Source organism: Dreissena polymorpha, chromosome 5, assembly GCF_020536995.1.
Source record: "Dreissena polymorpha isolate Duluth1 chromosome 5, UMN_Dpol_1.0, whole genome shotgun sequence".
Classification (NCBI taxonomy): Eukaryota; Metazoa; Mollusca; class Bivalvia; order Myida; family Dreissenidae; genus Dreissena; species Dreissena polymorpha.
Window position 1 is genome coordinate 14539302 of NC_068359.1, and position 26447 is coordinate 14565748.

Here is a 26447-nt window from a genome sequence, read left to right on the forward strand (position 1 = left end):
TAACTTCATTTGTACACACCATGGGAATAAGAAATATAATATTATAATATTTTATGTGAACATGAACAATAATTGTTGTATATAAGACAAGGAAAGTGGGTGGGGTAAATGAAAATCATCATCATCAGCAGCAGCACCACCACCTTCACCACCATTATTATTATTATTATTATTATTATTATTATTATTATTATTATTATTATTATTATTATTATTATCAAGACCTATAAACGACAGCTGTTTCCGGCATCTCCAAAATCAATGTCTCGCGCGAAGTCACGCCCGCCGTGAGATTTGATTGAATATAGCTATAGCGAAGATGACAGTGTGTTATCTGTGTATTTTATAGGTCTTATTATTATTATTATTATTATTATTATTATTAGTATTAGTATTAGTATTATATACGTATTCTTCTTAATTATAATAGTAATAATAATAATAATAATAATAATAATAATAATAATAATAATAATAATAATAATATTATTATTATTATTATTATTATTATTATTATTAATACACACGTTTTATATTATTCTCTTTTATATATTTAATACACGGCAGATTAAATGAGTTTAATGTGTATCCAAACTATAGGTACGCAATGTTTAGTCTATATAATAAATAGCATAATGTATGCTATTCTCAATCCTATGGTTGACTTGCCACGTGTTCGTCAACATAATGTGTTTAGCTTTTCATTCCCACGAAGTGTTAAAATTGCATATTTATCGACAACTTTAGATTATCGCATTGCATATTTAAAACGTATTTCTTTGTTTCGTTGCATAACGCAACATCTGTATAAACACAGATGTTAGTGGTTTGTACCCATAGCTGATTAACAGTCGGCCCTTTCCGTAAGTGTTGCGCGAAGAAAGTCGATTACTCCGGATATTATCGATCGCTTGATGGTCGCCATATTGGTTTTGTGTGTAAGCATCATAGAAAAGATAGTTGATAAAATGTTGTTTTATGACATAAAACAATGAAAAACTTACATATTAAATACATTGGTAAGCAAAAGAAGAGTTAAAAATAAATATCAGCGAGGTTTTTACACACATAGGTAAGAGCATAGGTCGTATTTTGTTAAACAACGCGCGTTGTCATTTCGATTAAACAACCGGAAGTCCCAATGTACACAATGAAAAACAAAGACTTTTGTTACATTTCATTTAATTAATAACATTGGATATACTGATTTGCTTTGTAAATGTCCACTTTAACTTTCATATGTAGACAGTTTAGGTACTGCTTTTATGTAAAGGTCTATGCGGACATATTGAAGTAATCTTATGTTAATGATGTAAAACGCACCCGTGGAAAGTGAATCATACAGCTATCTGGAATTAAAGTCGTCATTGTTTTGCTGTGTTGATCATCATCAGGGCTATAGATAACTTAAGGGGTATATTAGGCTTTTCACCCCCAGTTTTGATAACAATAGGATTTTTGTAAATTCAATAAAGTTTTAGCAAAACTTTTCACTCCCTACTTTTGAGTTTGCCTTAATTGGTTTTTTCACCCTCTTTTTTTAACTCTGAATTGGGTAATTTAGGGAATGACATACATTTTATAATAAAAATCTACTAAGGTTACTAGACAGGTCTACGAATAATTACAAAAATACCTCAAAGATTGATAACCGCTGGAAAGTCTGCCTCCTTTTCTTCATAGGACGGCATATAAACTATCCGGTACATTTTTGTAAGGAAAATAACCAGTCTAAAAAAGAATTCCAGACGTTTCTCGCCCAAGTATTTTCGCATCCTAGTTATTTCGCCCCCAAGACATTTCCGCTCTCGTTGTTTGGCCCCCAATTTTATTTTTAATAAGAGGATATTTATCACGTCAATAATTTAACTTTAAGTCTAGAGTAGTAACAAAAAACAAAAAAGAAATAATTTTCTGATTTATTTATTTATTTGACATAAAATAACGTAAAATCAGTGTCTGACAAATCCATTGCCCGGAGCCCGGGGGCTACCGAAATTATTCATCATGCTACTGAAATTTTCCAGCTGACGCCCGCCGGGCTACTATAACTCTATAAGAGCGGTAGCCCGGTTTATTGACAGACATACGTAGAATAAACACGCTGACCATGTGTTTGTACACTGTGTATTGCTTATAATCCGATAACAAAGTGCAATCAATTATCTAATCAGTCACCGATCACTTGCGGTAATGTCTTAAACAGTAACAGTGTATTTTAATCATCCAATCAGAATCAACATTTGTCGTCTGCTAATAATATAATGAGAGCCGGTTGGATAGTTGGCGCACATGATGCAACATCATTTCGCAGTTTGGAATTCTTTGTTTACCGCAACAATTAGTAATAGCGACAACGTTTTTGATGTCGTTACAGTACAGGCAACGTGTACTTTGACAAAAACGCGTGTCCGCGGTGTTCAACTTTCCCGATGGGTGACATTTCGCGGGGGCGGACACGCTACTGACCGCGGTGTTCGTCGAACACCCGAAATCGCCGCGATTGCACGTCATCATTAACTGGAACACCCGTGATCACCGCAATGCCGCGCGGCCATTGATACATGTAATACCTGTCTGCGATGGTCATTCAAGAGTTTTAAATTTACATGTACAATGTACAAATGAACATAATAAACTACATGTATGTGCAAATGTATGCGTACTTAAAGTGATACAGTACACTCCACGCGTTTTCCCCAATTTCCCTCCATACTCCGCGGGTTTCGACCTGGAGGGAGATTAAGAAAGCACGCTATACGCGGCGTTTGCATGATTTTGGACGCGGCGGTTAACGATCGGCAAAACTGATAAGTCAACGCGGCGGCCCTCGGCGTTGGCAACGCGGGGGAAACTCCGCGTTTTACGAGATAACGATCAATTTAATTTTGTTTGACTTCCTGATTTTCAAATAAAATTACATTTATTACAAGTACATACATGTACATGTAATATAATATTTACAATATAAAAAAAACAACCAAGATAGATCGATCCCGACGTGGTTGTAGAAGTAGTTGTTGTTGTATAGAAAACTCGTTGATTTACGACACACAAAACGTCCTCTTTTAACTAATACTTACCAATTAATATAAACACAGTTTGCAACATTGTTTTTATTTTGATAATTTAATCCAAAGTTTTCATGTTAGCAGGTGATTTTCTATACTGAACATGTATACAAATGACCAAGGACCCTAAAAATCTCGCAAATCTGTGTGAATTGACAGTTTGACGTAATCAAAGAAAAGCCGCTTCCTGTCTACAGGCATAACTTACTCAAGTAAACACGTTCAACAAATGCATAAGGAATGGTTTTAATTGTCGGAACAAAGTCAATTCTCTGCTCGCTAATGCATTGATTTTCTCTTTGTTTGTAGGTTATTCCATTGATTGCTAAAAGGTGGTAACTATTGAGTTGATAATTGCATTTAATATTCACAGTTGTATTCTTGTTGCGTCGACATTCTAAACAATGTTTACCAGTAATTATGGACCAAATCGGCAGAGTGACATTCACACATGTTAATCCCTTTTGCAGTGCTCACTCTGGCCTTCAGAAAATAATAGCCATATTTTTTTTCCTTAAAAAAATAATAGCCAAAACATATGCGGACTTTTCCGCAAAACGGTACTGAAGGCAAAAAGAAAGAAAAAACCATGAATCTCATTTTATCTATGTTTTATTAAATGTATATCTATTGATTTAAGTTATAATATATATATATATACTCAAAAACAAGCATAATATCAGGGTGTCATTTTCTTATAAAATATTATCATGGCTTTACAATAAAGAATACAATCAATGTTGTGGGTGTGACTTAACAAACCAGATCTCAGCTACAGTTACATACACATAAGAATTAAGGGCAGAGGCCCCAACCCACCCAGAGCACTAATTATACTATTTTTTATAGTTTTTCCAATTGCTATTTTTGGTGAATACTCGAAATATTATAAACCACACCTTCCGTATCACCGCATGTGTATTCGTCATTCTATTTTTGCTGTTATGAACTTCGAAAATAAATCATAATGGACGAAAAAAATACAGTATCCGAAAACGGTAATCCGAAAAATTGTACGCGTTTTGCACATGAAATATGCATAATATAAAATATTAATATGCATAATCTAAAATGTGCATATCGTTCGACTACTTTATCTCTTAATACGGCGTTTGCCATCGGCCGCAATATTGTAGGCAGAGGCCAATATCAATTGTAAATGATTTATTCCAAAAATAACACTTTCGCAATGCCGATCATGTTTACATCAATTAACGTCACAGCGCGTGAGTTAAAATACACCACCTTAGTGTAATTCCAAACACGTGTTTCGTTAAAATTAGCTGACCATGGCATATGCCGGGTCCCTTTGAATTGGGAAAACCAGGTTACCTGGTTAAAAATTGGAATCATTATGATAAAGCAGACGACAAACAGCGGTAATTACGGGGATAATTAGTTGATGGCGATTAAATAATTATTTCAAGCAATGTTCAACGTAATCTAATTGCAGAAAAAACGGCGTGCAAAACAAAACCAGCCAACAATATTAGCGGCGATTTTCAAAATGACGATTAAATAATAATTGGCGAAAAATTAACAAAGATCTAACAGTTACCGATAATTGGTAAAGCACAGGGAGATTAAAGACGTTTTTTCCGAAATATATCACTGCTGTCGGACACTGATTGAGAAAAATGCTCTAGGCCACAATGTCGCAGAAGTTATTGACGCGTGTATGACAATACACAGGGTCGAGTGTGTACACAGGTAATCTCGTTATCGATTTTTCCTGCTTGATGGCCCGATTTGCAGGCGTTTCGCAATCGCCGGACAACATTTAGTGGCAATTTGTTTTTTTATGTAGGCGGATAAAATAATCGCCATTTTTTCTAGACAATTTTAAGAAATAATAGCCAGTTGGATAAAATAATCGCCATTGGCGATAATGTCTGGCAGCAGCGTGAGCACTGCTTTTGTCAAAACACCGCAGACAGCAGTCTACACAATAGGTCAGTAGACAAGCTTTGCGTGTTTTCATAACGTCAAACACTTAAAGGGATCTTTTCACGCTTTGGTAAATTGACAAAATTGAAAAAAGTTGTTTCAGATTCGCAAATTTTCGTTTTAGTTATGATATTTGTGACAAAACAGTAATACTGAACATTTACCATGGTCTAATATAACCATTATATGCATCTTTTGATGATTTTAAAACCTAAAAATTATAAAGCGTTGCAACGCGAAACGATTGAATAATTTGGAGAGTTCTGTTTTTGTCGTTAAATTTTGTGAAACTACGCAGATTGCTTATATAAGGTATAAAATACTTCACGTGTATGTACTCGGCGGAATAGCTCAGTAGGCTAGAGCGTTTTTACTTCAGGACTCTGGCAGGACTCCAGGGGTCACTGGTTCGAAACCTGGTCCGGGTAATGTTCTTTTCCTTTTTTTAATTTTATTCTTGATTTTTTACTGGAGCTTTTACGATCCAATGTTTACATTTATCGATATAAAGCATTTAATGAATAAGTTAAAAAATGCCAAAATCTGTGAAAAGGCCCCTTTAAAATCCAGTTCCGCCCAGATGTCTTCTTTAATCAGTTTACTATACAATTAGTGTTAAAATAATTACTCTACTAAAATACCGTAACGATTAAGATTCGGCGTGTTCGATTTGAAATTATTTTAGAGGAAATATCAACTTTTTCGCGATATAATTTCGTTAATAAATACCAAAGAAACTTTTAACCGAAATCAACAAAATTCAATGTTCTCTGCGCTACAAAGTTTGTATAAACAAGAAATATCTTTAAAAAAGATATACGGCGTTGATTGTGGTTGGAGTTTATGGAAGGTAAAGATTTAAATGAATGAGATCAAGGATAGCAAATATCTTTTTCTGTGCAGTTTTTAGCTGCATCAAACGCAGTACGGTATGTTACGCGGAGTTTTCGCGGCTTATTTCACATTATTACATATTGCTGGTCATAAAGCTATAGATACAAAACAGAAAACCAAAGCTAACGCCGAAAAAATCAATACACGCACGCTTTGCAGGAGTATACATTGTACCTTGACCTTGTACATTGCAGCATAATTTTCGCGCGCTTTTGTCGGGAAATATACATGACTGTATATTGGAAGCATTTGTAAACGTCGTGTTAACAATTAAAAATCGTAGTGTGTTTCGGATTACGAATTTTCATTTGGAAATTTTACGGAACATTTATTCTTGTGTCGTATGTGTTATGATTTAAATATTAATTTGTCAAATGTATTATATTAGACTAATTCATATCGTAGACGTACCTGTGAATTAAAAAACATAATTTTTATACGTATTAATTTTCTATACAATTATCTTTTTTATACATGTACTACATTATTTAAACAATTTATTATAACAATGTTTTTATTTTTTGGCATGCCCAGTAGCACACTGCTAACGCGGCGTTGCGCGGCGATCACTGATAAGAACGGAAAGTGTCTGCATTTACCGACTAGCCTAAAGTAATACACGCCGCGGGAATTAGCGAACGCGGCGTAACGCCGAGCGTTTTATCGAGTTCACCTCGCTCTTCCAACGCCGCGTGACCACTCGCTAGCAGAAAAAACCCGCGGAGGGAGCGCGTTTTTTGGGGAAAACGCGTGGAGTGTACTGTATTATGGGCAACTAACAGTATTTACAATATACAATGTAGGTGTGTATCGTAACCGTTGTTTATTTGTTGTGTTTTCGCTCGATATACACTTGCATTTGTTAATGCAGCATCAACATAATTAAACAATATCCCGAAAAGAAAAATAATCCATTTGAATATCAACGTACTTTCGTTTTGACAACTTACGACAGAAATGAATCGATGTACGATGCGAGTCTAAATGTAGTTTTCATGCAGATTCTTTCATACGACACAATGACACAATTTGGTTTTACGGATCATTTCAGCTTAGAGGGATGGGTGAGTCATGTAACATATCGAAAATAATATATATTTTTTATAAACAACCGGTAACAAGATGAGTTGTAGATAATTTCAGATACCACATTTATATAACTTATTGTTTTTACCCGTTTCTTTTCAGCTCAATTCAACAGTAACAAAATGCCCATCACTTTAAATTCGGACAGCACGTAAAGTCGGAAACGCAATTAAAGCGCTTAGATCATCAAGTCTATTAACTGGTATGGTGTTAAGCAATTCAATCGCCGTTTTTTAACAACACATATAGAGTTATAAAGAAAGTGAGTATTAAATAATTTATTTGCGTCCGCCTGTACTGTCTGAAATAACGTACTGCATCAGTATGCTACGAAATTTAGAAATTGTCAACTGTCGATTGCAACGACTGCAATCGCAAACTGTTGGGTTTTTCTATTCATATACATGTATTTTAACAGATTATATTTTGTGTCTTTCAGGTTTCTTCCATTTCAGCACTGGACTCGTTTGTTGAAATAAAGTTCTTTAAGATCTTTGAAAGAAGTTCAAAATTAGTAAATATAGCATGTATATAGAGAATGATATTCCGGATCATTCTCTTTCATGCGGTATTTTCGTTAGAGTTGTTTTGTTCGTTTGTAACTTTTTGTGCTTCTTCCCGACTTTTTCTGCTGACATTTCCGCTTGTTCTCAATGCTTTGCATGGCGAGTTGTGAACAATATCTGATGTAAGATATTTTATATTGATCTAATCAATATTTACTTTCTAACGTAGCTCATGTCATCCTTCGTTTTCAAGTTAGTTATTATTTATGAAGATTTGTTACCGGTTATAAATTTACATATCAGGTTATGAATATTTGATAACAACTCGTGATATTCGTTCATGTTGAATTAATTGTTTGTTTTTGTTTTTCCTGCGTCTTCCCCTTAGCATATAACATTGCATTATTTAATAGATAGAATCCTGTATATACATGTATGTACGTAATAACAACAACATTATAAAGTCGGTATTTATTCGAAATGCACAGTGAATATCAAATATATACAGTATTTACATAATTTACATTCAGTAGAAGTATTCACATGTTGTTGTTCAGAAGCGACAGAAAAATATATACAGTATTTACATAATTTACATTCAGTAGAAGTATTCACATGCTGTTGTTCAGAAGCGACAGAAGCGAAGTGTCGCATGAGGTTTTTATCTCGGGAAGCATGCCGTGCAGGTCCTCCATGTACCCGTTGATGTCGGCAGATGTGCCCGCATCTCTCCTCATTCGTCTCTCCTCTCTACCCTGGCGGCGAAGAAGTTCATTAACCTTAGGCACAACACTGTCACGCCATACATTTTCCGCCAGGGCTCTTGGATAGAACACACCGCATTTTGTTGTCGCCAATATGTTTTAGATTGATATTATGCGCATTTTCGACTGTTGAATTGAGCTGAAAAAGGGAAACTGGTCAAAATATTTAGTTAAAATATGGTAACTGACCAATTATCTACAACTCGTCTTGCTTCCAGTGGTTAATAAAAAAATATAATATTCGATATTTTTCATGACAGTTCAGTCCTCTAAGCCGAAATGATCCGTATAACAAATTTGTGTCTTTGTGACGTATGAATGAATCTGCACTAAAATGAAATTTAGGTTCACATCGTACCCCGAATCATAACGAAAGTACAATTGATATTCAAATGATTTTTCCGGGATATCGTTTTAGAATGTTGATGCTGCATTCATAGATATAAGTTTATGTAAAGTGACAACACCAAAAAATAACCGACGGTTGCGATAGACACCTATACACATTGCATATATTGTTAGATGCGCATAATATTACGTTAAATACTTAAAATATCCTTCGACCATCATGTACATAAAAATAGACTATATTTACTTGTATTCATTATCGCTTTAAAGCGGGTATATACGATTTTTATATGTGTTTAATTGTAATTGTAATACATTGATAAAATATGTTACAATAACACAAAATAGGCAAGAAAAATTACACATTAAAGCCGAATTTCATAAAATGCAGCAAAGAAAATTAGCGCCCGAGTCGATTGTGACGTACATATTTTCCTACAATAACCGAAGCATTCGTCTTTGCATTAGGATCGGAGTTAGTGTTCGTGTGTCGTATGAATAGATATCGTTGCAGGAATTCAAATAAACCGTTAAACTAAGTTTAGATTCACATCGTACATGTTTGGTTTACATGCTAGCGAATTCGGCTGTACAGCCGTTTTAAATTTCAGAATTAAATATCTGGCTTATTTCGCATTTTTCGACACGTTCTTCTTTACTTTTATTTTAATTTATATTTAAATATATATATATATATATATAAGTTTATTACACATTTTATATAAATTCATAAATATTTGACAACAACGTATATACCCGCTTTAAATGAAAGGGATCAATAATTTACGTTTATATTTAATTATTTTATTTTTAGCGAACACGATGAACACCGGGGTAGATATAATGGGTCCGCGGTGATTCGCGGTGTCCACCTTATTGAAAACGGCCCCCGCGAATATTTGATCTGAACACCCATCGCGGGGGTCGTTTGGTAAGCGAACACCGTAAAATGAACACCGCGACGAGTGGCGTTTGTCAAAGTACACGTTGCCTGTACTGTAAATATCGAAGGACGCCAAACATTAAATAAATCAAAACAATAGGGGATTCTTCAAAACGGTAACGAAACCGAAAATGAATATTAATGACAACTTTGTGAACGCGGTTAACACCTGCTAATTAGTTTGCATTGTCAATTAATAATTGGATTAATCGACTGTTTATCAATAATCCCATATATACCCGATTTATATTTTTAAAACCAAATTATGGGTGGGTAATATAGACAATAAGAGTCATAAACACAAATGTTTGTAATTGTCTTAAGTGTCAAATGAATTTCGGCATATGGTTCTATTTAAAGATATGATGAAATAAGCTCCCAATCAGGACCGTTGTATTGCAACATGCGTAAATAACCTGCCACGGTTTGCACGCGTTGTGTACAGCTATTTTAGGTTACAAAATTCTACATTTAAGAAATGAATTTCTTTGTCCTGGTAAAAAGCGTGCGAAAATTGGCGTAGGTGTATTTATTTGTAAATAAAAAATTTCGTAGCGGGTACAACATTGAGATCTTTTAATTTCCATTAAAAGTTTCGTTGTGAATTTTAACTAAAGTACTGGGGTATATCGCGAATTATTTGGCATTGTCATTTTCTCTTAATAAAATATCATGTAAACACGAGTTCCTTTATTATTGAAACAATTATTGTATTGTATACTGACTGCACACAAGTGTTGTAACATACGGATGCAATACTTAAATTCGGACAGTACTTAAAGTCGGACACAAGTAAATAAATGCTTTAATACTCTTGATTTCTTGAAAGTCGGTATTTGTTTTTAAAAAGGGCAATTGAATGGATTAACACCATACGAGTCAATCGTTTTGATCAGTTAAAAGCTTTATTTACGTTTACGACTTAACGTGCTGTCCGAATTTAAGTACACATACATGTGCACATACATGTAATATCTACATGTAGTATATGATTTTCTTTGGTACATTTACATTTAAGTACACGGTGCCTGTACTGTAACATAAATTTACTATATTGACTACATGTACATCAGACTACTTGCTGTTTTATGTATATGTATGTATACATATTATGTATATGTAAATAAAGAAATAAAATAAAGATGAAAACCTGCCTCTTATCATTTTGTAGGAAAATTTTATGGGCTACCAAATATTTTTATTGGTAGCCCACTGGGCTACCTGAAAAATAAGAAATTTGTCGGACACTGGTAAAATAACCGTGTAAAACAACGTGATGAACACATACGATCATTCAGTAGTAAACGACAATGAAAGCATAACATCGTACAAGCAACATGAAGAAAAGTCCGTAGTTTTCCGCAAGCACGCAGGTAGTGGGTGGCCGTGAGTTCACCCGCATAGTATTGGTCAAACAATTCGCTGATCTTTTGGGAGGTGTCTGTACCGGTGACCTCTATTTGTGCCGTCATTGCTGCCAGATGCGATCAGGGCTGCGTACCGTTGTGCTTGCTTGTTCACTGAGCAGCACAGGAACTAATCTGTAGAATGACAGACCACGGTGACCAGCTCATGAGTTCAGACGATGGTGATATTCGAAGTATATATAATGAACTATTAAAAATACGCAAAACAAAAAAAAAGATGTATGAACATGTATAATGTATGTTATTTTTTTAATCACTGTCTTTATGATTGACGTAGAATATTAATATTTTGCTAACAAAAAATAGACTGTTGAAGTAATATTAAATAGAGGCATTCGTCTGCCAAATTTATATAAGTCAATAATCTATCAGTCGTCGAAATTCCCACTAGTCCGACAGCAAAAAACTAGTATTTTTTCTTTCGGGCTTGTAGGAAATCCAATATTACAAGCCCAACGTGCTTGTACAATTCAGAAAACAGAAAACGAGTTCCACTTTCATTTTATATATTTGTAAACAAAGTTTTGAGTCGCTTATATCAACTGCCGCTTATGTCTTAACACATTGCGCACACGTGCTGGGCAATCAGCCGATAATTGGATTACTGCGCATAAAGTGCATGGTTTTGTGGTTCCCGGATTATTATTATGTAAAATAAATGTTTTGCGTTTCGTTCGGGACACAGAGAGTAATGGCTGAACAGTTGTCATTGAAGTATGTCGTTGAGGAATGCGAATCTGAGGTAAGTGTGATTGACGCAGTTGTCAACTAGCTTTTTGTAGAATAACCTGGCACTAAATTCTTATATATTTTCTGGTGGTTCAGGTTTGCTCTCTCTTTCACATGGATATATGGGATACATTTCTGCTAATTTTTTACCTAAACTTAATTTATATATTTATAATTGTGATTAAATTGAAATCCGTGTGTCAAATTGATTTCTTCTTATTTCAGGATCCGAAAGAGGCTGGCTCAGATGAAGAGGAAGCTGACTTGGATGAGGATGAAATTAATAAGAGAGTTGTATTGTGTTCTAAAGATTGAATAAATGAATGCTTCTTTGGATGTTTTATGTTATGTTTATCTGCATTTTTAACAAAAATGTTTGGGCTAGTAAAATCTGACTCGGGCTAGTTCAAATTCCCATATTACTAGCCCGACTTGCTTGTAGATTTACATCTAAATTTCAGTGACTGATCTATTCGTTTATTGTTTGCGCGAAAGTTTTGTTGACAAATATGTATTTGAATATTAACATCTTTAGTCATATATTTGTCAATACACTTAATATATTTGACATTCATAATAGGACTATTTCAGATGTATGTTAATTAATATGCATTATTTCTTCTGAAAAATATTATTCATGTTCTTGCTTTTTTTGGCATGCTTTATAGATATAGCAAATGAAAGTAATGTATGGTAAAAAAGCATCACAATAGAGCTACATGTATATCAGTAGACATATAAATATCCAACTGATATGGAACGAAATGTTAGTTCTAGTACTATGATCGAGATAAGTTCATCTCAGGAAAAATGATTAAATCGTGGTATTTTTATTTTTAATTTCAAATTTTATTCAAATACCATCAATGAACCAACTACTTAATAATGATACGTGACAAAACATTCTACATTTGAACATTCCGTTAATTGGGGGCGAAACCAGGGGCGAAACGACCAGGTGCGAAACGACGAGGGCGGAAACGTCTTGGGGGCGAAACATCAGAGTACCTCTAAAAATACCCCCGGTTTACGTAAGAATTGGGTTTCATGAGGCAAGTTTTTTTATGGGAATTACTATATTAAATTTGTATTTGCGTTTTTGTACGCTTTATTTTGAATTTAATTTCGTTTTTGGTTATTTTATTTGAGTTATAATGCAGTTGTTATCTATAGCCCTGCATCATCCTAAAGATTCTGACAAGTAATAGTTGTTTGGATAATTCATAATTTCTTTGTTTTTCAGGATTTTAGTACACAAGTATTGTCCTGTAAGTTATACACTCCACTCTGATTAATTAATTAAACAAAGGAAAAACCCTTTCTCGGGGAGAAGAGTCGTAACCTTTCACAAAATTATGAAAAAGTGCACTTCGTCTTGTTCTCATTGATATTTTGATGTTTTAAACAAAATTATCTTGCAGTTTGATATCAATATTTTACTTTCAAAGCAAATTGGAAGTATGTTTATTTCCAATTATTATTAATTACAAGAAGATATTTAAGACATTTAAACATCCACAGAAATTAACCTTGTATGAGTACAGGGGTTTGATTTTTCTGCAGATCATGTTTTCTGAGATTCACAAATTTTTTTAGAAAGAAGTGTCTCATAACTTACTTATGATTATTCGATTAATAATGTTCCAACTCGTCCAGCTGATGTGTATAATACCAGCAAGCACTGCTGAGGGTTGAGCGAGGATTCAGCACCATGAACCTGCTGTGCTCCCCATTTCACAGCACATTCACACAAACCAAACTTACTCAACTGATGCTTACCTGCACTTAAGGTCAAAATAACAAATAAAAACAAATTTATTTGTTAAACCTCTGACTTATTTAAGAACTATAAATTCACAATGTTTTCCCAAAATGAGCCGTTTCATCGAAGCAAAAATTCCCAAAATGGACAATTTTGTCGATAAAAAATTCCCAATTTGGTCAGACTCCTTTTCCCAAAATAGGCAGAAAAACCCCTGAGCGTTGCATCGACCGTGGTGATGCATGAGTCGCGGCAAATATCACGGGTCGCGTAGGGTACTGTTGAATTTTATGATGCACATGGAAATAACAGGTTTTATTGAATTTGAAAATATTGTTTGTTTGTTATTGATAATGACAGGCTTGGTGTAATGAAGAGAATAAAACTAGTGAAGATTTTATTTCACGCAGAACAGAAACCACTTCTCCTATTAGTGGACTCACTTCTCCCTCGTTTGGACTCGCTTCTCCCTAATTTCAGCTGAGGCTGCCTCAAATTTGCACCAAGGCTGAGCCTTGCTACTATTCAAGATAAAGACCCAGCTATAAAGTCATTCCTAACATGATTTTGTAGTTGTTTTTACCCTTTGAGGCATAGTTTAGCATAATCCCAACTCAATGGATTCTTCAATACATCCGTATCAACCAGACTTAATTACTGATTAGTGAATACTGTTTTTCCTGTCTGTAAAATGCTTCAAAATTGAGAATACAAGTGTTTTCAATAATATATAATTATTTAGTAAGGTGTAACTTGTAGAGCTGGATGGGAGATGAATTAAAATTTAACATACTGAGATAAAAAAATATTTTTTTTGAAAACTAACACAGAGTTTAATTTGGGAAATTAATTTGGGAAAAATATGCACTTTTTTCATTAAGAACACTGTTGTTTTTTTCAATTCAAATTTTAGGCCTGTAAAGGGACTGGTTCCAAACAGAAAAAAGTATTTATATGTTGCATTTGTAAGCCAAAAACCACAACAACAATAATTTCCCTATTAAGTCAAAATAACAAGATTTTGTCCAATGCAAAGAAATTCACTCCCATAATGCTGGAAAAAGACACTGTATAGTTAGCTTTTTGAATGGCTAACCTAAGTACTGCCAAATCTTTCCAAAAGGTCTATTTTCTGTTTGCAGTTATCAGAGTTTAAATTGTCATTACTGTTACAGTGACCAAATGTGTAAGAAGCCGTCCAGACCTGCACTTGTAAACTTTTATATGTGCTTTCTCAGAGTTTCAGTTAACCCTTTGCATGCTGGGAAATTTGTCGTCTGCTAAAATGTCGTCTGCTGAATTTGTAAAATAAGCATTTTCTTCATTTTTTTTCAAAGAATACTATCAGAATAGCAAACAGTTTGGATCCAGATGAGACGCCACGTTCTGTGGCGTCTCATCTAGATCCAAACTGTTTGCAAAGGCCTTTAAAATTCGGTTCCCGCACTGAAAGGGTTAATGGCAAGCATGTAACATTTTCTCAAACTTACTTCAAGGGTTTTCTTAGTTGAACATCTTTATTTCAATAACTGCCATCGTCTCTTTACATTCACAGGTAATCTTAGGCTCGAGTACCGTCAGCAAGTGCATGGCAACAGTTGTGTATAAGAGAAAGATTTGGTGACGAAAAGAACAGTGTTGAACAACATTTCAGGAATTGCATGTTGCCCTGTTCATAGCACAGTTTTTTGGGAGAGGAAGAAATGAACATGGGTCAAAAAGTCTCAGGTGGAATCAAGACCGTGACCTCACGGGACCCTAGCCACTGTAAAGGAATCAACCGTGAGATTGCGTATAATCCAGACTATCAGAAACCAGCGCGTCTTGATATGTTACTAGACATGCCCCCGGTATCCAAAGAAACACAATCAGAACATGGCTGGAATGCAGACGACAGATCATTGAACATTTTCGTGAAAGATGACGACAAAATGACTTTCCATCGACATCCAGTAGCTCAAAGTACCGACTGTATACGAGGGAAGGTAGGTTACTCACGGGGCCTGCACGTCTGGGAAATCAGTTGGAGCACTAGACAGCGGGGAACACACGCCGTGGTAGGCGTGGCAACAATAGACGCTCCTTTACACTGTGTGGGTTATCAGTCTCTAGTCGGAAGCAACAGTGATTCATGGGGATGGGATTTGGGGCGAAACAAACTCTATCATGACGTGAAAAATTTTCCGGGTGTCACTTACCCGACACTAGTGAACTCTGACGAGAATTTTGTGGTTCCAGATAGTTTTTTAACAGTGCTGGATATGGATGAAGGGACCTTGAGTTTTGTGGTGGACGGACAGTACCTCGGGGTGGCATTTAGGGGCTTGAAAGGGAAGAAACTGTACCCAATCGTGAGTGCCGTGTGGGGACACTGTGAAATCACAATGCGCTACATCGGTGGATTAGATCGTAAGTATGAAGCATTCAAAAGCAGTGTTTTTCATTTTCATTCTGCTTAAACTCCAGTGGAGGATATAATAGATAAATAATAATAATATATTGACTTTTCTAATCGTACAATAAATTATGAGGTTTTGAGTGATAAACAATAATTTAAGGTTTGCATTGGTTTACTGTGGATTTCGTCAATATCAGTTGTTTTCAGTCTAATTGAGGGTTGAAATTTGGTTGCATAAGCAATCTTTATAAAATATATTCTTTTCCCAAATGAGTGCCTAAATTCCCAATTGAAGGCAGGGTCTTCCCCAGGCCATTTAAGCGCCCCTTGCCGGGGCGCTTGAATTTCGAAATCAGAGTCCCCGGGGTGCTTGAAATTTTCCGAACAGTGTATTCTTCAGTAAAAGAAAGTGGAGATTGTCCAAAAAAATCAAGGTTTCCCTATCAGTGTATCAATATTCCCTGTTTTAAAAGAGCACTCGGTACCTACTTTCACAAGTAATCGCCATAAACACCACATGGGGTAATGGATAATCCACTGATAAGAGAATAGCATGACGCGCGTATGATTATTCTAGCCACATTACACGGTCATTTAAATGCTGACAAGGATGTATCTGGTAACTTTCCAGTCGTCAAACTGTGAAGTTCATCGTCCAATCGGTTACGCAAATGCTTATGAGGGCGGGGTTGACTATCGACCATTATTTTTGATTGACGTCGGGCATGAAGTAAGAGTTTATCGCAGCTTGATTAGCAAGAAGTTGTACCATTTGAGTAATATAAAACCGGTAATTAGTACAGAACAGAACATTAAAGACGGTTTCGGGCATCATCATCACACCTTTTTACTGTAAACAAGTGTTACCTATGACTCATAATTAATACGAGAAATTAATTGCAAGTGGTAAACAATTAATTATTATAGCGAGTAAGTTGTGCAAATTACTCCCGGTTACAATTATGTGATAACAATTTATTTAATTCCAGCACATGTATATTTCAACATGTCCATGTATAGAACTGATTCACCTCGTTTTTCTGACATTTGTAAATGTTTCGTCCGATAATCGATCGTTAGAAGACTGATGATGGCAACCGGCCGTGATCCTCGTGGACATCGTGAATTTCATGCATAATTCCGTCAAAACATTTATTCGACTCGTAAAGTGTATTAACAAATTATCGTTGAATTTATAACGCAACGGTTAATATTTGTTGAAATCTCAAATGGGAATAATTAAATTTGTAATCCGAAACCCATTACCGTAAGTCGATGTTAACGCGTTTTTAATCCGAAACACACTTCCGAATGTAAATGTTACCGCAACGTTAAATATTTTTGCTTCAAATTAGCAGTGCACATTTATTTTGTGTCGAATCTTTTTCTCAATTAAAAAGAGCGCGAAAATTATGCAGCATGTACAACGTCGCGTCTATTGCATACAAATGGCGTGTATTGAGCGTTTTAACAAGCACGCAACAGGTCAGGGGATTGACGCATATTCAGAGGCAATATTTCATCAAATCTATAAATAGTTACTTAAAAAATGGCAAGGTTTGTGTTAAAGAAATAACTGAAAGCTTTTATCATAAATATTTACCAGATAGAGATTGATAAAAACGGAATAAACGGGATTATCGGGTAAAAAATAGAAACTTGAAAAATAGTAAGTATACAGGAATAGAGTCGGGTTGAAACGGATGTATTGCGGAATCGTTCGAGTCGGGATTTTACTTTCTGTGCGGAAAAGTTTTAAAACAATTAAACAATATATAAAAAATATATTTTTAAATAACTGGGGGATTTTTTTTAAGTCATAGCGCACCAAATGACGTCTTTTGACGCTGTTTTTCTTTGAGTTATAACTCACCACAGAACGTGAATTGACACGTTAAAATATAAAAAAAATCAACGTCGGGAGGGGTGTCCCCTCCCCACCTCCGGTCGGCCCCGGGGCGCCTGAACAAATTCCTGGGGAAGGCACTGGAAGGTTACCAAAAAAGAAAAATGAATGTTTATTAATTAATGCATAGATTACCGGTACAAATTAACACATCAATACTTACCCACAATGAAAACCTACATTATCTTTGCAATTAATCTGCAGTGACCGTGTTTATAATTGCTCAGCAGCTGTCTGACAGTAACTTGCATCCACATATCTGGTTTCTATACTCGAATTGGCATTTTATTAAGTCATTATTCCATTGGATATTATCCTGTACTTCATTTTAGAAGCACAAAAAGACAATTATGATTATAAATGTGTGAAACAATTTCATAAACAACACAAACGTTTTCAATTGTTTGAAAGTATGTTTATGAATAAAGAAATAACGCAATAGATCGAGCCAGGGTACTCCGATTGATTTTGCCTAAATCATGTTTATATGCAATGTGCGCTAATCAAGCATTGTTTGTACAGTGTATTTCATTCAAGGATCAATTTGTAAGTTTCATTTTAATTAAGATTGAATGTTAGTGTTTTACATAGGAGGACACAGAGGCATGGTGAAGTCAATTCACAAAGGGCACAATCAAACATACATGTACATGTACACACTAGTTATTTCCAAATATTGGCAACTATAAACATAGACACAAGTGTAATTGTTGCGTTAATAAGGTGTTTTAAGGAGTTTAGTGACATTTTAGAATGTTAACCTTTCAATATCTTCTATTTCACTTATATGCTACATTTTGATAACAGTAAACAATATATGTACCCTACCGGTGAAACTCCACCATTTTCAGATTTTTATATAATATCTATTTTTAGCTCATTTATTTTTTGAAAAAAAATTATGAGCTATTGTCATCACCTTGGCGTCGGCGTTGGCGTCCGGTTAAGTTTTGCGTTTAGGTCCACTTTTCTCAGAAAGTATCAATGCTATTGCATTCAAACTTGGTACACTTACTTACTATCATGAGGGGACTGGGCAGGCAAAGTTAGATAACTCTGGCGTGCATTTTGACTGAATTATGTGCCCTTTTTATACTTAGAAAATTGAAAATTTTGGTTAAGTTTTGCGTTTAGGTCCACTTTTTTCAGAAAGTATCAATGCTATTGCATTCAAACTTGGTACACTTACTTACTATCATGAGGGGACTGGGCAGGCAAAGTAAGATAACTCTGGCGTGCATTTTGACAGAATTATGTGCCCTTTTTATACTTAAAAAATTGAAAAATTTGGTTTAGTTTTGTGTTTAGGTCCATTTTATTCCTTAAGTATCAAAGCTATTGCTTTCATACTTGAAACACTTACTAATTATCATAAGGGGACTGTGCAGGCAAAGTAATGTAACTCTGACTGGCATTTTGACAGAATTATGTGCCCTTTTTATACTTAGAAAATTTAAAATTTGATTATGTTTTGTGTTTAGGTCCACTTTATTCCTACAGTATCAAAGCTATTGCTTTCATACTTGCAACACTTATTAACTATCATAAGGGCACTGTGCAGGCAAAGTTATGTAACTCTGACTGGCATTTGGACGGAATTATGGGCCCTTTATACTTAGAAAATTGAAAGTTTGGTTAAGTTTTGTGTTTTGGTCCACTTTACCCCTAAAGTATCATAGATATTGCTTTCATACTTGGAACACTCGTACTGTCATAAGGGTACAGTAAAAGGACAAGTTGCATAACTCTGGATGTCATTTTTATGGAATTATGGCCCTTTTTTGACTTAGTAACTTTGAATATATGGTTAAATTTTGTGTTTCGATCCACTTTACTTCTTAAGTATCAAGGCTACATGTATTGCTTTCAAACTTCAAATACTTTCATGCCATCATGAGGTTACTGTACCTGGCAAGTTGAATTTTACCTTGACCTTTGAATGACCTTGACTCTCAAGGTCAAATTATTAAATTTTGCTAAAATTGCCATAACTTCTTTATTTATGATTAGATTTGATTGATAGTTTGACAACTCCTCTTACCTGACATACCACAATAGACTCCAACCAAACCATCGCCCGTGCCCCCCCCCCCTTCCCCCCCCCCCCCAATCCCCCCCCCCCTATTTTTTTTTTTTTTTTTTTAAGATCATCTCACAAATGACCACCACACCCTCACACTATACCCCCCCCCCCCCCCCCCACCCCCTCCCCTATTTTTTTTAAACGGTTAAAAAAACAAAACTATTTATTTTGATTATTTTATGTTTGAAATGCCGTCCAACCATCGCACCCAAGAATCCCCCCCTTCCCCCCACCCCCACCCGAATCCCCCCCCCCCTAATTTTTTTTTTTTTTTTTTAAGATCATCTCTCAAATTACCACCACACCCTCACACTATACCCCCCCCCACCTCACCCCCCCCCCCAATTTTTTTTTTGAAACGGTTAAAAAACACAAATATTTATTTTTATTATTTTATGTTTGAAATACCCCCCCCCCACCCCCCCACCCCCCCACCCCCCACCCCCCCCACATAATGTAATAAATGTCCACACCCCCACACAATGCACCCCTCTTCACTCCACCCCTCCCTCCTTTGTGATTGAAAATGAGAGTCCCTTCACCTTTAAAAAGAAAATAAATGAGCGGTCTGCACCCGCAAGGCGGTGCTCTTGTTTGTTGTTGCCATAGCAACCTTAATTTTTGACTGTAGGAACAAAATGAAATGACGTGCATAATCCACATATTGCGATGTACATGTAGGAACAAAATGAAATGACGTGCATAATCTCCATATTGCCATACATCCATGTTTCAAGTTTCATGAAAAAATATGAAGAACTTTTCAAGTTATCGCAGGACCCAGAAAAGTGTGACACACAGACTGACTCACATCTAGCGCAAACCATAAGTCCCTTTCTGGTTTCACCGGTAGGGGACAATGAAGCAGAATATGCATTTGAATCTGATTATTTACATTGTGGCGCCACTATCACATAAATCAAACCATGTTAAAAATTGTTTGTCTTTTTCATTTTTGAACAATAATCTAGTAAAAGATGTTTTCCTTGCAGGTGGACTGTATGTACTCTATTTTACACTCTTGCTATTGATATAAATTCAGTGTGTGAATTTTTTAAAAATAATTTTTGTTTGTATCTGAAAGGTATTCTCAATTGTTCATGAACACATTTTTTTATTAATTCCTACATGTACTTATTACATGATGTCCATTATTTATTCAAGTGTTGTGTGTCATTTTTGCAGAAAATAGTAAAAATTTTCTCCATTGATTGCCATCTTAGAATAATTACGTATGCGCCATGTATGCATAGCAACATAAAAAGTTTTTGTCCTTCTACATTTGCGCCCCAATAGTCAAGTCTTTTGTCTTCTGTTGAGAAGCCTGATTACATGTAGTGCAATTATTGAAACTAATAGAACCACATCTTGCAAAAATTGGTATTTTCCTTATGTGGCTAGGCAGGCTAGCATGTACATGTATGTACATGTAGCTCTCATCATGTTCATGTGTGCTGTCTGGTTCAGAGCTACCCTGTCAGCTTAGTCAGAACACAGGTGGTTAGCGTGTGGCTATGCTATTAATTAGTGACAGCGATTTTCCTCCTTCTTTATAAAGTACCGGTAAACGGCACTTTCCCAATTACGAAAAAAATACAAATTTCCCAATTGCTGTCCTTAAATTCCCAATTAAAGGTAAAAAAAAAAAAAAAAAAAAAATTTTTTTTTTTTTTTTTTTTTTAAGCAACATTTAGTTAGTTTCCCTTTGCAGCTCTATAGCTTGAACCTAGGTTTATATAATATTGACAGCTTGAAAACACTTGGTTATCAATTTTAAAGTATTTGGGAGCAAAAAATCAAATACACCAATTTCCCAATTTGAGGTTTTCACGACTCGATTTTTCCCAATTTTGAGGTTTTCACGACTCAATTTTTCCCAATTGGACCGGTACAGGTACTTTTCCCAATTGGACAAGGAAAATCGCTGAGTGAAAACATCATTTTGAATGATAAATAATCATATTATAATGAAAAATTAACTTTTCTGAGAAAAAAAAAAATTTCCCTATCAAATATATATATAACAAGGTATGCAACTCAAAATCACCCCAAAACGGGGTGCATCGCTTTGAACAGCCATATCTTCATCAATTGTGCAGCGATTTTCAAGATCTTGGTCTTATTCAACGCAGAAATGAATTTCCTTTCTGGAAATGTATATGTCTTGCAATATTTTTACAAATGCTGGGTCAACTTTAAGAAATAACATGATACACAACTCGCATGACCCAGTTGACAATTCAAAATGATGTTTTCACTAATTAATATCATAGCCATTCGCTACCCACCTTTGAGTCAAGCCAGATTTTGTGGACAGGGTAGCTCCTGACCAGATTTTGCAAATACAAACATAAGACCCATTTTTGCACAAAATGGCTGATTTGTAGTGAATGACTGGGCTAACAGTAAAACATGTGTCATCCACAATGTAAGTACAGTCCAACCCCTACTTCCGGTCACCCCTCATCGCCGGTCGCCCCGTATAGGCGGCCGGTCTGTGCCGCGACCATCGATAAACACTATATAATGCATCCCTCTTAAGTGGTAACCCCGTTTCTCAGTAGCCAGCAATTTTGTATCCCAAATGTTAAATTTCCCCCATATGAGTGGTCACACGCGAGTAAGTCAGTCATTTACATTGGCAAAATTACACAGACGCAACAGCGAACAAATCGATACGTACTTCCAGTCTGCAGTTTAGGCTCTGTACCGGTAGTACTGAAGTGTGAAGTGTGATAAACATTTTGACAGCCAGTTTTCAAATTGCAATTCATTAGCGGCGGATTATCGGGTTATCAGGTTAAAAGCAATATGCGACCATTTGATTTTTTTGTTTCCGCACATGCAAATATCACCTATTATTACTGGAAAAGAGATTCTTAATTTATAATTTATTATTTGTAGCTCTTGAATCATACTATTTCAAGCACACATTTATGACAATTATCGGCTAATTAAAAGTTAAAAAGAACATCGAAACTTAACTGAAATCAACTGATCTTCATGTTCTCTGTGCTTCAAAGTTTTTATCCAAAAATCAATACACGCACGCTTTCCATGGGTATGGCGTGACATTGTACATTGGTGCATAATTTTCGCGCGCTTTTGTTGGGACAAAGGAATACATGAGGACTTTTTTGATGCTAGATTTTGTAAACGTCTCGTTAACATAAAACAATCGGGAGTGTGTTTCGGATTACAAATTATTATTCTCATTTGGGAATTAAACTAAACATTTATATTTGTTTTTAACCAGGTTTTCCGAAGGAAAAAACTGGTTATTAGATTGGCGAATGCGGGCGGGCTGGCTGGCTGGCGGGCTGGCTGGCTGGCGGGCTGGCGGAATAAGCTTGTCCGGGCCATAACTATGTCGTTCATTGTCAGATTTTAAAATCATTTGGCACATTTGTTCACCATCATTGGACGGTGTGTCGCGCGAAATAATTACGTCGATATCTCCAAGGTCAAGGTCACACTTTGAGTTCAAAGGTCAAAAATGGCCATAAATGAGCTTGTCCGCGCCATAACTATGTCGTTCATCGTCAGATTTTAAAATCATTTGGCACATTTGTTCACCATCATTGGACGGTGTGTCGCGCGAAATAATTACGTCGATATCTCCAAGGTCAAGGTCACACTTTGAGTTCAAAGGTCAAAAATGGCCATAAATGAGCTTGTCCTGGCCATAACTATGTCATTCATTGTGAGATTTTAAAATCATTTGGCACATTTGTTCACCATCATGGGACGGTGTGTCCCACGAAAGAATCACGTCAATATCTCCAATGTCAAGGTCGCCACGACTAAAAATAGATTTAAAAAAAAAAAAAAAATTACAAAGGGGGTTAATTTTTTTTGGTCATTTCAAAAGTTCAGTTTGAGTTTTCTCCCTTTATCAGATTTTTTTTTCACAATGAAAACCTGGTTTTGTGACAATTTTGTCCCTTGTTATATTTACAATGATTTAAATATTAATTTTGATTAAACCCTTTACGCGGCGAAAAAATGTTTTTATAATATTATGCATGAAAAGCACGATTACCAGGAGGATTACACCCGGTTGCTATTATCAGTCTCTTAAGAAACTCGCCACGATTTTATCGTGGAGGAGATCACTTTAGGGACCAATTCGTGCGGTAGGTATTACAAAGCCATAAAACTGCAATAAACCAATTAAATTATCGATTGATAGTGACACGGGAGTTATTCATGCATAACTGATTCACAACTGTTCCCATCTTAAGTGAATTGGGGCCATACAAAGCGCATTGTGTAAACAATGAATCATGAGAATGATTCTTTTTCATTGACTTGATTCTGATGATATTGTTGATGATTACAAAGATGAATAGAATATTAATTTGAATGAAAATGTTGTTTTATAGCTGATTTTAGAAAGAAATAAATAAAATTATTTTAAGTCTATATATTATTTAGTACATGTACCCATATTTACCATTTTGTTTATACAAAAATTGAACAGTTGGCAATGCACTCATCAACTCCAGACTCCCTATGACCCAACCCCCTCTTAAGAGGCCACCCCGCTTAAGCAGCCAATTTTGCCATTTCCCTTGACTGGCTGCTTAAGAGGGGTTGGACTGTATATGTTTTCAATTTAGTCTATATTTATGCCCCCCTTCGAAGAAGAGGGGGTATATTGCTTTGCTCATGTCGATCGGTCTGTCGGTCCATCCACCAGGTGGTTGTCAGGCGATAACTCATTGATTATGACTCGCAGATGACCCCTATTGATTTTGAGGTCACTAGGTCAAAGGTCAAGGTCACGGTGACCCGAAATAGTAAAATGGTTTCCGGATGATAACTCAAGAATGCATACGCCTAGGATCATGAAACTTCATGGGTAGATTGATCATGACTCGCAGATGACCCCTATTGATTTTGAGGTCACTAGGTCAAAGGTCAAGGTCACGGTGACCCGAAATAGTAAAATGGTTTTCAGATGATAACTCAAGAACGCATATGCCTAGGATCATGAAACTTCACAGGAAGATTGATCATGACTCGCAGATGATCCCTATTGATTTTGAGGTCACAAGGTCAAAGGTCAAGGTCACGGTGAACCGAAATAGTAAAATGATTTTCGGATGATAACTCAAGAACACTTTTGCCTAGGATCATGACACTTCATAGGTACATTGATCGTGACTCGCAGACGACCCCTAATGATTTTCAGGTCACTAGGTCAAAGGTCAAGGTCACAGTGACAAAAAACATATTCACACAATGGCTGCCACTACAACGGACAGCCCATATGGGGGGCATGCATGTTTTACAAACAGCCCTTGTTAGCAATTAGGGATTGACATGAAGCTAAAGCAGAATGGCAGGGGGCTTTCCATGTTAACGCCCCATCCTTTTATAATGTTCACACTCGTTTTTGTCCCTTGTTAATTTGTCAATGTTGTGGCAAATATAGACACACACTTTTTGTTTTGAAAAGCTGATGATGATTCAAAGATGACAGATTTTTAATGTTTACATTACTTAAATTAATATGTGTCTTGTTCTGATAAAACTGGGCATAATGCATGTGCGTAAAGTGTCGTCCCAGATTAGCCTGTGCAGTCTGCACAGTCTAATCAGAGACAACACTTTCGGCTTAAACTAGATTTTCGGTTAAAAGGGACTTCCATTAAACGAAAAATACCATTAAAGCGGTAAGTGTCTTCCCTGATTAGCCTGTGTGGACTGCACAGGCTAATCTGGGACGACACCTTACGCACATGCATTTTGCCCAATTTTCACAGAACAAGACACATATTAACATAATGTTGTATTAAATTCAAGTTATTCCTCATGAAAGTGTGCTGAATGATTTGATTTATAACATGAATAAGTACTTTAGTGGAAGCAACATAAAAAGATCTTTTATTGTGCACAAAGTTTACCATCTGACAATAAATCACCCCAACCCTTTTCAGGCCTCCTATCCATATTTTTAGTCTAGCTTAAACTAGTAGTAAGTAATTTTTTTTTATTTCATATTTTTATTGATTGATTATTATTATTATTATAAATGTTCTCATGTTTCAGCCGAGCCTCTGCCACTGACAGACATCTGCCGCAGAGTTATACGACAAAACCTAGGAAAGAATCGTCTTCAAGAAATTCATCGGCTGCCCCTTCCAACCTCCGTCAAAAACTATTTGTTGTATCAGTCCTAGTGCGGTCCTGTCCACCTCAATGCACTGCCCCTGGGGTTCATCATATCCCTGGATCGTGTTCATCTAGAGACGGGGGCATGTCTTGGCATCGCCTGTTGTTTTACATTCGCTTCATTTGTCATTGAGTCATCATCATTTTTTTGTCCTTTCCCATTTTCTGGGCATTGTTATTTATACAGTGATGGGGCTTGGGACTCATTGGTTTAGTTAGGTTGAAAACACAGGGTGATCTTTAATAATTAATCTGCAACTTTTAGCTTCCCTTTGGCACCTTCTAAGCCCTGTTTTTAAAATATAAGACATCAACTTCATACATGATTAGTGAGAATAATTTATTAATTATCTGACATTAAAATTAAGTTAAACTTAAACGCCGTTTCTTGAATTAAACTCTG

At 35.7% G+C, this 26447-nt stretch overlaps 1 protein-coding gene and 1 long non-coding RNA gene across 2 annotated transcripts; both read left to right on the forward strand.

The window, feature by feature from the left end:
* The first annotated feature begins 912 nt into the window (after positions 1–912).
* Positions 913–26445, forward strand: LOC127881268 (SPRY domain-containing SOCS box protein 1-like). The gene is made up of 3 exons (XM_052429016.1): positions 913–1072; positions 15033–15886; positions 25922–26445. Exons 2-3 carry the CDS (start codon positions 15181–15183, stop codon positions 26050–26052), a joined length of 837 nt encoding a protein of 278 aa, XP_052284976.1. The 5' UTR covers positions 913–1072; positions 15033–15180; the 3' UTR covers positions 26053–26445.
* LOC127881270 (uncharacterized) lies at positions 23113–23739 on the forward strand. The gene is made up of 2 exons (XR_008049990.1): positions 23113–23327; positions 23490–23739. It is a non-coding gene; the product is annotated as an uncharacterized LOC127881270 (long non-coding RNA).
* Positions 26446–26447: the final 2 nt, after the last annotated feature.